Here is a 12,809-nt window from a genome sequence, read left to right as displayed (position 1 = left end):
TTCACGTCTGCCGGATACAGAAAAAAAGTCTGGCAATGGTTTGCAGCTGATACAACTCAAATAACGTTTAGAGAAAAGAATCTTGTGTGTACCTTATTTTTATTTCCTCGAATTCCCACGCGGTTCGCATTTTCAGGACCCATCTTGACCGGCAGACGAAAGTACCATAATGTGTCACTTTTAGGCTGCGAAGTTATGCACTAGCCTCACATTTGAACATTTTATGTTTACTCAGCTATCTTAGGTCGTCATAATATGTCATAACTTGTTCTGCAGAGAGTTCATCCAAAAATGCCCTTAATTGGCGATTATCGAATAAAATTATTAGTATTTACTACCATATCAATGACACTCTTAAATCTAAGCTAGAAATAACCTCAACATGAATTTTAATTCATATTTTGTCTAGCTTTAACCAGTAGCATCATACCGTTTAATCTCTTGGATTATGGCTAGCGCTTTGTGCGCCTACATATTCCTTTATTAGGGTGGATTACTCCCCATGTTCTTTTGTTATTAGTTCTTGTTGGTTCTGGCTTCATTTATCAGCTTTCTCCATTATTTTTTGTTTTTGAATTTGGCATTTATTTCTATAATTCTTATATCTTCTTCAAATTGGTTCCACCAGGTATTTTTTGGTCTGCCTCTACCATACCCCCCTCACAATTTCTGTAGGTTCCCTTCTCATGATGTGACATGCCCAATTTATTCTTTGTGCTTTCACACACCTCATTATATTTTCTCCTTCCTTCTCCTATTTCTTAATTTTTCTTCAATCTCCTCTCTTCATCTCCTGTAATACGTGGTCCGAGTATAGTTCTCAGTATTTTCAGATATTCTTCTTCCTTTTTATTTATGACAGTTATTTCCGTGTAATCTGAGGATTTTTATTTCAAAAAAATCACACACACAAATACAAATTGAGATGTAAGATTTTTGTACTAAGTAGTATCTCCAGTTTTGCCTACAAACAGGAACTCAAAATGTTGTACTCTCCGATAAACCAGATTTAGGAGCATCTTCAAACATAGTAGTCAATGGCGCGAGGTACATCAAGACATCGAAATTATCAACTTTATTTTAATAATTACTCAACTTCTCTAGGGACAGTATAACGCTATCTCATTCCAGATTGCAAACTACCCGCTGACAAAGAAGTAATAAAATAAACGCGGATTTTCCGTTAAATGTGGAAGGAATTGATGTGTCAAACGTTTTATGTAACGACAATAAAGTTGTAACTCTGGTGTCATCTTTTTCTGGCGAATTCCCGAAGGCCCAGACGTTACGATAAGGCCAATGAAAAGGTTAACATTGATCGCTCCCATATCGTCGGAAATTATAATCGGCATATGGGAGGTGTAGATTGGATTGACAGTTTCATGGGAAGACATAAAATTTTGGTTAGGTTAGACAAAAAACTGCAACGACGAACAATTGTTTTCAGCAGATTTTTGACTTAGGATCGATGAGATTTAAATCAAAAAGCACAAGGGATTAGCGCAACATGTCTCCGAATTAGCAGCAAGGTAGGATCAAATTCGCCACTGGCCGATTTTGGTAGAGAAAAGGGTTAGGTTCAGGTTTCTTAAATGTACTGGTGTATCTCAAACAATTTGGGAGAAATGCGAAGTACCGTTATGCTACAATCAACAAAATCATTGTTTTATATTTATCCATACTACATAAGTAGATTTTCTTTTGGTTTAACTCAATGTTACAGTAATGTTACACACACTAAAATATCCAATAAATGAAAAATAATAATTATTTTTGAATATTTGACAAATATCTGATTTTCTGTTCCTTTAAATCCTTAATTTTCCAGAGTAACTCAAAATTTTATGATTTTGGGCCACAATTAATCTGATTTTCATAGGAAAGAGACCTAAAATCAATACAAACTACCATGAAAAAGATAGAATTTTAGTTTCAATTCTTCTGATAATGTTGAAGAGTTACACGTTAAGAAAATAAAATAAAAGAGATGTAAAATGGGAAATCAACCTACGAGCTCAAGAAGTTATAAAAGAAAAGATATATTATTGTGTTACTAGAGATATGTTGATATTAAATATTTAAAATGTTTTATACGTACTTTTATTACTTTCTGATGTGGGGTGTTGAATATTTTTCCAGATGGCGTTATTGAAAGGGAATAACAGCAACAATCATCTAAATCAAGTGATGGATGGACCAAGTTGGTCTAGTCCTTCGGCAAGCCCTTCACCACCACCTCCTCCTCTACCCCCACCGGTAGCAACTCGCTGGGCACGAACTGAGCAGGTTATCAATGATCCATGTCCGCATTGTAGAGGCCGACTAGCATCGCTTCCAACTAGAACAACTTCTCTTAGTAGTTATACTTACAAAGGTAAGTACTAAAATATACTTTTATTTTGATAAATGCGATTTAAAAGAATATAATTTGCAATATAACTGAATGTAATTAATATATAATTAATATATATATATATATATACATATATATATATATATATACATATATATATATATATATATATATATATATATATATATATATATATATATATAATATATAATATAAATATATGATTAATAATATTAATAAATAGAAGATTTGGCATTCTGAACATAAAAATGAAGAGATATACGTAAGATGTGCTGAATTATGATCTGATTATAATTGGATCACTAAAAATTGAAAATCCTCAGATCTTTTAATTTTTATTTCAATCGAGGTGATTTATAACAAAAAACCACTAAAATTGTCACCCTTTTATCTCCTATCTTTGACAGCTATCCCTTCAAATGTTTTATAATAAGGAGAGTCGTGCCATATTTCGTTGAAAAGAGTTTGAACACCAGAAATGTATCATTTTTAAATTTTGGATGGAACAATTGGTTGATAAAAATTAATAAAAAATGATATATCACATTAATTCTTCGAAATTAAAGGGACTAGACAAATTATCCTAGAGAAAACTTGATCTACTAAAAATAAATCATTTCTTTCGTGTCCTTCCTAACCTTTTGTATGGTCCGAATATCATTTCTACAACATTCTTCCAATACTATAAACGACATTTAGCAAGTGTCTCACATACACTTTGGAGTTAACCCTATAGGTGAAAATCTAGAGGAGTTCCATTTGGTGATCTTAGTACCCATCTACGACATCCAATCCATGTTCTCAGATAAAAATTATTTAATAATTTCGAAATCAGCGTAATGAGATGGAGCTAAATCCCACAGAAAAATAATATCCTGAGTGAATTCGCCAACTACATCATTGTTTGAACGAACAATTTGTATCTGTAACAGGTTAAGATGGACTTCTTCCATTGAACCTCTCGTCTACATAATATATTCTCCTAGTATAACTGCAAAACATTTAATTGAGTATGACACTTAAACAGTCGAAGGTTTTGGTCAGACCAATATCTGACGTTTTTTGGAAGTACATAACCATTTAAATATAATTTAGCTTCATTGGAGAAACAAATATGTCTTAGTAATTTTAATCTAGTGAATCTTATTATCCATAGTTCCACACTATTGAAGCCGTTGATCTGGATCACCATGGAATGGAACACCTATCAATTCGTGTGCCGTGTTCACTTTATTTGAATGAACTTTTTGTTTTCTTAAAATGTTGAAAACGGTTATATGACTTACTTTAGATGCTTTAGCAACATTTCTACTTGAACTGCATGGATTTATTAGAAATTAAGACAAAACATCCCCTTTGTTTTTCATCTCGTATCTTGTTTTCGAGCGAACCAGTATCAAATTTTGTGGCAAGTAGTGTATACGTAGTGATGCAGATCAATTTGGCGATCTGAAAAACTCTCCTTGAATATTTTCATAGCTTCATGGTAGTTACGGGCCGCTACACTAAATATTAAAATTGCTAAACCGTGAGGGTGTACCATTTTTATTGTTGTGGATAAAAAAATCATCAAATTGTAATTGTTAAACACAATTAGCTTTTGTCAATATTATTAACAACACCAACAATATACACCAATTAGGAAAGTGTTCTAGCCAGGGTGTGTTGTAAAAATACAAAATTATTTAGTCGGAAAAAATGAAACGGTACAGCGTTAAATGATGAAAATTAAATAATTTTTGTTAGATCAAGTTTCCAGAATTAAAGCTAAACTTCATTTTGACCTGTCATTCACAAATGGTGAATCTTAAACCAATAAATTGTTATTAACAAAGAAATATTTGAGATTAAAGCAAAATGTAATACATTTGTTAACTGTGGTTTTCAAACCCTTTCCATCGAAGTATCGCACGAACCACTTTGATATTTAAAAAATCTGAGGAGCTAGCTGTCTAGGGTAGGAGGTAAATTCAAAATAAAACAAAATCCTAATTAGAAATTGACAGGTTCGAGGATTTTTCAGTAGACAACAGAGATCTTAACGATCGTGATGCATTTTAATTTTTGGAAATGAAGTAGTTTTCCAAGAGTTCGAGCAGTTTCTATGTGCCTCTGGAACGTAAATTGGCTTCGGCGTCGAAAGAGATTTACTTGGAAATAGTGGTTCCAGCGAAAAAATGACCTGCGACGTTTTTTTTAGAAAATTTTGGGTTCAAAATTTTTTGTTTGGTCAATTTTTTCCGAACTCCTCTCAGCTTTCGAGTTATTTGTGTTTCAAAATTTTGACTTGAGTTACAAGTTCCAAAATTTCGAATGCTCATGCCCGTAATTTCATTAAGAGCTGCTAGGCTTATTCAGTAACTGTAAACCTCTTAGAATCTAAAAAATCAGAAGCGCCCAATTCAATTTCGGGCTTAATCCAATTTTTCTTATACTATAATATTATAAATGTGAAACTTAGTTTGTTTCACGTGAAAACTACTCAACCGATCGTCATGAAACTTTGTACACATATTCTTGGATTCATGAAAAAAATTATTTCCACAAAAGATAAAAAAAATTATTTATCTATCTAGCTCTAGCTTTCTAGTGTTTGTTGTTGCATTTCAATGAAGTTATTAAAACTTCATTGTTCGTAGCAACTTTTATATATTGATAATTCCAGTCAAGCATAAAATTAGTTATGGTATTGGTTCATTTCTATTGTAATGATCTCTGATACATATTTTATGGCTTCAATGCCGAGCGAAGCCGCGGTTAATAGCTAATCTATTATAAAGAAATGAACTACAATAACTATGTAATTCTCTCTTCCTTCAATATTGTTAAAACAGCGTTTCTAAAATCGTTCACTAATTTTGTGCATCAAAAATTTTGTAAATGGTGTTATGATTTGTATTGGGAGGAGTGTATTAATATTTTTGTAGCATCTTGGTCTTAATTTAGATTATGAAGAAGAGTGTTTCATTCTGGCAAGATTTTTGTTATTTTGGTAGACAACGCGCACTCTTAACTAACTGATATTTATTTCAAGTTCACATGAATAATCATGAATTTAAACTAAAGCCTACAAGTACTTCGTAGGACTTTATAATCGTACTTGTAACAACAAATATTATGTAAACATGTAATGAAATTTCAATTTCCGTTGTTAATTTAACCATAAAAATACATGGCAGAGGCAACTACGTGTTCGTTCAAGACTGGATTTGAGTTATTAATTCAATCAACAAATTTTGTTACTATGTGGTTATACAGCAATGTGAAATAGAATGTTGAAGTATAAATTATCAAGAAGCTTGGTGTTGATTTTGGAAGAGAAAGTGAATATGTTTATATTGAAAATGTACACACAACTATATAACATCAAATTCCAATTACCGCTTCATGCTCTTGGTACCAATTAATATAGTGGCAGATTAAATATCAGCTTATAGGATTAAAAGACGATCTGAAATTAAAAATAGTGTGAGGAACACAACAGATATTCGGAAATTGGATTTATTTAAAATTTTATCTGGAAGAACTTCTGAGAGAAATGATAATCAAATTGAATTATCACTATAATGAAAGTACAACAAAACTTTGCTTTCGAATTTTATGTGATGAACTTTGAAGTGGTTGGTTAAGCGAACTCCGTAGAACAATGTGAAACGATAAAAGCTCTGCAGTAAATTGAAATGTTCCGCATTCTGTTATCTACTTCAACTGTAATATATATCTACAAAAAATATTAAAATTTCTTGAACTTGAGAAGCTAGTTCATGAATAAAATTCACGAGCAGCTTCTCTAGAATATTTTTTTTACGCAAATATCTAAATACCGATTGTCCTATCAGGAGAGATCAGATTAATGTGAAATTTTATAAAATTCAAATGATGGGTTACATACATTAGTACCGTATTTGATTATATAAATGGAACACATTGCTTTTGAGAAAGCTTTTGCACCATAGTTTCGTAATTTTGACAGTATTTTATCAAAATATCTGGAATGAGTTTCCAATTATTGATTTATAAAATGTGGCAGAGGGTCAATAACATGATCCTATTAGGAAAATTTCATTATAGAATGAAGGTATCAGAATATACATAAAATATCAAGTGGATGGAAAAACTGTGATTGATTATCAACACTTTTTGGCCCCAATGGAGTACGGGGAGAGAAGGGAAATTAGCTAATAGCCAAAGACAATAATCATTACACATTTGGTTTCACGCTATAGAATAAGGAAACTTATGTGAAAAATGCCGAGTTGTTTTAGTTCTTAGCTAGAGTCTAGTGGTTGGTGGTTGGTTTAATAGCTGCTGAGAAGTCACACAGAAAAAGCATGAAAGACAAAAAGGTAATACTGAAAATCTGCTACTACCATGAAGAATTTCCATAAATAAATCCTAACCATACTATTGCCGAAAAGCTGGGTGAAGTAATATCACCAACGCCTCAATTATCCCAGAAAGGGGTTGTACATTTTTTATAAATTTTGATGCGCAAGGGTCTTGTAATACGGCCACAATTATGGTGTTATCTGTATTGTTGTCAGATTTTTCTGGAAAAGTAATGAACTTTGTTATTTTAAATTGATCACACTATATATTTTGTATTTTTAGAAATCCTTAAGAAATACTGATTATTTTTCATGTAATATTCTCTATACCTAAATGCCATAATGTCGTTTAAATTGAATATTCTTTAATAATTCATGTTCTAATACAAATATCGTAACAAGATCTAATTTCAGTAAGTAAGTAAATAGTTCAACGAAACTGTTGCAGTAAAACATTTATCCAAATCATGGTGCTGAAAATCCACAACAACTGAAGACAAATCTTTAAATGTTTGTATCATGTTAGAAGTATATCCACATTTATGAAGTAGAAAACTTACGAATTTTAGAAAACATACAGTGAAGGTAATTACAGCAGATGCTCAAAATGTTGTCTATTTACTTCAATACAACAAGCCATGCGAATTTCACAACTTTGCAATTCAGTCTGCAGCATCCTTAACTTCTCAATTCTTTTTATCTTTGTGGTAATCCTACCTGTTAATTCCAGGATATCGGCAAGTTTTGTTTTATAAACGACGTTTTTTATGTGACGCCATAGGAAATAGTCTAAATGATTCATGTCGGGTGATCGCGGGGGCCATTCGATAAAACCACGCCTTCCAATCCATCTTCTGAGAAACACATTATTTAGGTATTGCCTCACACACGTATAGTGAGGTAAAGCGCCATCTTGTTGTAGCCAAATATTGTATTGGATCTAGAAATGAAAAACGGACCAATTATTTCGTCGACTATTATTCCGACCCATACATTCAGTTTTTCGGGATATTGGATGTGGGATTCCCACATCCAACGACGATTGCTACGTGACCGGTATCAACAATTAGGCTGATTTACCTTTCCATTTATACAAAAGTGGCCTCATTGTGAAACATAACATTATTAAAAAAATTTTAATCGTTTTCCATCATTAGGTCTGCAAAATCTTCACGTCTATCAAAATCGTCATCTGACAACTCTTGAACCAATGTTACTTTGTATGGATGGAATTTATTATCACATAAATTTTTCTAGATATATTTGTCTAGTACTCAAGATTTCGGTAGCTGTAACTCCGAAACTATGGCATTTATGTATAGGGAACATTAGATGAAAAATAATAAGGATTTCGAAAAGCGATGATTATACAGGGTGATCCATTTGAAATAACGAAGTTCATTATTTTCCGGAATAAAAGAAGACCTGACAACAATGTAAATACCACCATAATACCGAGAGTATAACATAAAACTCACTCTGTACTTGTGTGTATAAGGGTGTCATGTACACTGCAATCAAAAAAATCTATTGTATCTCATTTTCTTACTTTGGCAGTGAGGATACTTAGTTTTACAGCTAATCTATTAATCCCAATCTCCTCAGGATGTCGAATGGGTGTAGCTGCCAAAGATTTTTATTTTTTATTTCTTCCTCTGGAGCTCCGTGGTTTCCCACTCTTCGAGAGAATCTGGATAGAGGTTTAGTCCTCACCGTAGTAAAATGTGCACGTTGTATTATCTACTATACGTAGGGTCTTCAGCGCTCTCGACTAAGGCAGCAATACCCGACACGAGTGTTGACAACGTTTTCACTTAGGTCGATACATTCAATAGATCTTGCTAGTTATAAGCTTCCAAAAATATTATGCTGTTGTTTTATTTTTCTCAAAGTGGTACTACATCTTCATATCATGTGAAGGGAAATTTCATAGATTATTCAACTTATTCGTATACTTAGTTGTTCGAATTTGTCGTATTTTTTTACAATAGGTGTATTCGAATCTCGTGCAGTAACAAAATTCTGAATTTACGTGGTGGTTAAGGGTCATTTATCTTCCATCCAAACATTAGAAAGATGTGTTGCTACATTCAAATGTTATTATAGACGTATTAAAGACGAGTGCGTTAAAGCCAAAGCCGAATCATAGCAACACGACTATGCAAGATTGTAATTTAATAAAAGAATTAGCCATCCATTGTGATACAAAAAGCAGATAGTATAATTGTAATCTTCTGAGTAAACTGAATTTAAAAGTTTCAGAAGCTTAGCTCATGCCATAAAACTTATGCGAGAAAAAACAACGCAAGAATTGGTGAATTAAGTATCCACCCTATTAACTAGAACTTGATTATCTCTGATTGATACTAAATTTGAAAGTTTAGTCCAGTCCAGAGTTGACGTTTTCACCTTATAAGTTTGTATTCCTTTTGTGTCTTCAATGCTATTTTCTATTAAATATATAATTGCGGAATCTTTTCTTTTAGTGATTCCAGTAATTTATATCAATTTGAAAGATCGTGTTTTGGGACTACTTCTGTTAATTCCATTAGCGTTAATTCTTTATAAGGTTGGTCCAGCTTTTCTCCTTCAATTTTTCTTTTGCTAAAAATCTGATGGCGTTCAAATTGATATTAATTATTCACTTCATGCTAATATAGTTGTAGATTCTCCGACTAAGGCTGAAGGAGAATTTCTAGCCGAGGACTCAAAGTTAAAAGTATTGAAATGCAAAAGACTACTTACTTTCTAGTTCTAGTTAAATCGTTCTAATTCTTGTTATGCTATATTTGAGGGTTGTTGAAAAAATTTCACACCCTCCAAACTGGCACTACAAATGAACGTAGAAAAGACACAGTACTTATGTATAGGAGAGGATACAAACGACATACAACTAGAAAACAACAAAATTATAACGAGAACTATAAATATCTGGGAGTTATTTTTGACAAAGATGGAACAGATGATAGAGAAACAATCATAGAATATATTGAGGCAAAGCAATTGATTTGGTACGGGAACGTGCAGTATATGGGGGAGGAGGGATCCAAAAAAAAAATAATGTGGATCTCATAGGAGAACAAAAAGAGAGGAAGACTAATATTAACATGTATGCAAGGGAATGAGTATACAGAATATGAATAAAATCTAAACGATAAGAACTGCAGCGACAGTGAAGAGTAGCAATTAGGCATCGGACAACGTCGTAGAACGTTTTGAACCCGATTTATGTATGTATGTTGATGTAGTTGACATTTTCCCCGACAAATGTAAATTTCCTTGATTAGCTCGTTTCGTAGAGTTCTAGAGCTATTATTTATTCAAAAGAGCAGAAGGAAATTTCATTTTATTTTTATGAATCATCCGTAGACAGTACGTAGACAAGGAAAATGAAAAAGGATTATCAATTTTTGGACTCTATTGCCCAATATAAAAATTTGAATTTCTCCTCAAGCGTTATTTTTATCGAATTTAAAAAATAATAGGTTTTCTATTGGTGACTCAATTGGAAACTTCATTTCCAAAATCAAGATAGTTTCCAGTTTCCTCTAATTTCTGTTTATTAACCACTTGACACAAGCGGCTTCTAAGTTTTCCGATGTAATGTGGATTTATTCATATCTTCCAACAAAAAACAAAGATTAATGTAGTTATTCACTGAAATTTGATAGTTTTCCAATCTCTTCTACTATTTCCAGGAATTTTAGGTATCTGGATATTACATCACACGTTAAAGGGGTAGGAAAGGATCGACTAAATGTAACATTGTTTGACAAGGGGGTGTTTAGGTGATCATGAATTTCCTAACGTCACATTTCAAAATCTATTATAATCTAAATGTCAATACTCGAGATTTAAACTATAACTTTACGAAAATCCCTAAACAACTATCTGTATAAATATAACATACCAATTGGTTTGTCAACCACTCACTCTACGTTTAAAATGAAAAAAAAAATAATTTGGGTGAACTATATTAAGATTCATACAAAGCCACTAATCAACACAAGCAATTCCATAAGACGCAACAAGAAGTTTTATCTCAAAGAATTGCTGCTAGACGTGCCAGAGAACCTTGTGTTTATGATGACGATGATGCTGTATGGTTTGATGAAAAAGACATGAACAAAGTGGCTGCTATGCCAGTTATGAAAAATTTAATTTAAAGTGTATTCAAAGTCCAGGTTTTCAAGATAATAAGACCAGCTGTGACAAGAACGGGAGGAGAGGCAAAAAATCATGAAATTCGTGTGACGTAATTTATTTTATGACGTTTAAGATGAATCTTGTCGATATTATAAAAAAAACTAGAAAAAACTGACCAATTAGAAACTACTTTGATTATAATTTGTATAATGTATTGGTAACAAATAACTGCTCATAAACATCGGAACTGTATGGTTTTTAAAAAAAAATGTGGGATTACTAGCACTTTGTCCGTTCGTGCATCTGTTCGCCTGTCTTTAGCGGTGATATATCCTCACAGGAAGCATGTAGCGAGCTCGGGTTCTATGAATGTATCGAAATAAGAAATTTTTTTGTATTATTGGGAAAAAATTATTTAAATTAACTAAAATGTGATCTCCTTGATCCTTTTGGCCAAATGACATGAATTGACGTGAATCTGAATCGACATCAATAGACGTCAATTATAAGATATTGATCAATATTAAATAACAATAGAAGTCAATTGGCTTCAGTAGATTTCTATTCATGTCATTTTTCATTTCATGAACTAATTATTATGAGAATTGTCAAGAAACAATGAGGGCAAAATTATTAAATAAATGAAAATATTGACACTTTTCTTGTTTTATTTTCCATGCAAACTTAAGCTGGAACCTTATGGAAAACTTTTTTACTAGCGGTCTTATGAAAAAAGTTATTCTCGATAAAAAGTTCTACATAGTCTAGTAGTTAAAATTCAATCACCAGATTACAATTTTTTGAAGCATTATATGAGGTTTGTTGAAAAAATTTGAATTTTGGGCAAGATTAAAGTAACTTTATTTTTCACAATTCAGAAAAATGTCATGAAGTTAAGTTGTTTTGATTCAAAAGTTATATTATAATATGTAATTACAGCCATTTATAATGAAAATACAAGTTTTATGATTTTTTACGCTCTGATCCAAGGAAAGTTGGATGAAGACCCGCTTTTTACAAGAACTATGATATTTTTCGATGAGGTAACATTTTCTTCAAACGGAACCGTCTCATCACAAAATTGTCCCTGGTGATCTAACAGTAATCCAAACTTCGTAATAAAAAGTCGACACCAATTTTCTTTTGAAAAGAACGAATGGTATGGTGTATACAATAATAAATCAGTTGTACCTTTTATTCCACATTCCTTAAATGCCCCACAATACTTACAATTATTAGAAAATCAAGTAAGTGATTTTTTGCACGATCTCTACAAGAACGTATGACAATTTGGTTCCAACACGGCGGTGCTTTCATCCATAGTACATTAAACGTTAGAGTACTTTTCCAAAATTCAAAATTTTTTGGCCTCCTAGGTCTGCTAATATGAATGTCGTTGAATTTTTATGGGGTTACTCAAAACAGCAGGTTTATCAGCGGGGACCATTTGATGAAGAAGTCCATTTGGATTCTGTTCAATAAATATTCTTTGTATGGATTCTTTAATGTCTTCAATAAATAATTATAATACATTCATTACGTATGAAAATTGCAAGGTTGTTCAAAAACAGTAATAAGTAGAAAGGTAAACATATTTTTAACAGGTAAGAGAGATAAATTACATGCAGCCAAAATAATTAATACGGAATGATTAGTAAATAATCACAAAACCTGAATTTTCATAATAAATGACTGTAATTGCATATTGAGATATAACTGTTAATTCAAAACAACTTTACTCAATAACATTTTTCTGAATTGTGAAAAATGAAGATACTTTACTCCTGCACAAAAATCAAATTTTGCGACAAACCTCGTATACTGCTTAAAAAAATGATATCTGATGGTGGCATTTCAATTTTTCGACTATGCAAAACTTTTTATCAAGAGTAACTTTTTTCCATAAAACCACTAATAAAAAAGTTTTCCATATTATTCCAACTGAAGTAGACACACTGTAT

General features: G+C 32.0%; 1 protein-coding gene across 2 annotated transcripts in view; it reads left to right on the top strand.

The window, feature by feature from the left end:
* Positions 1 to 12,809, top strand: part of LOC130452713 (monocarboxylate transporter 2-like) — a 377,455-nt gene that overhangs the window by 185,099 nt on the left and 179,547 nt on the right. For both annotated transcript variants that reach the window (XM_056792128.1, XM_056792127.1), the window contains one exon: positions 2,140 to 2,374. In XM_056792128.1, coding sequence (XP_056648106.1) covers positions 2,140 to 2,374 — 235 coding nt within the window. The remainder of the gene's footprint in view (positions 1 to 2,139; positions 2,375 to 12,809) is intronic.

The sequence above is a fragment of the Diorhabda sublineata genome, chromosome 2 (assembly GCF_026230105.1).
Source record: "Diorhabda sublineata isolate icDioSubl1.1 chromosome 2, icDioSubl1.1, whole genome shotgun sequence".
NCBI lineage: Eukaryota > Metazoa > Arthropoda > Insecta > Coleoptera > Chrysomelidae > Diorhabda > Diorhabda sublineata.
Note: the sequence above shows the minus strand (reverse complement) of the source record. Positions and strands in the feature narration are given on the sequence as shown.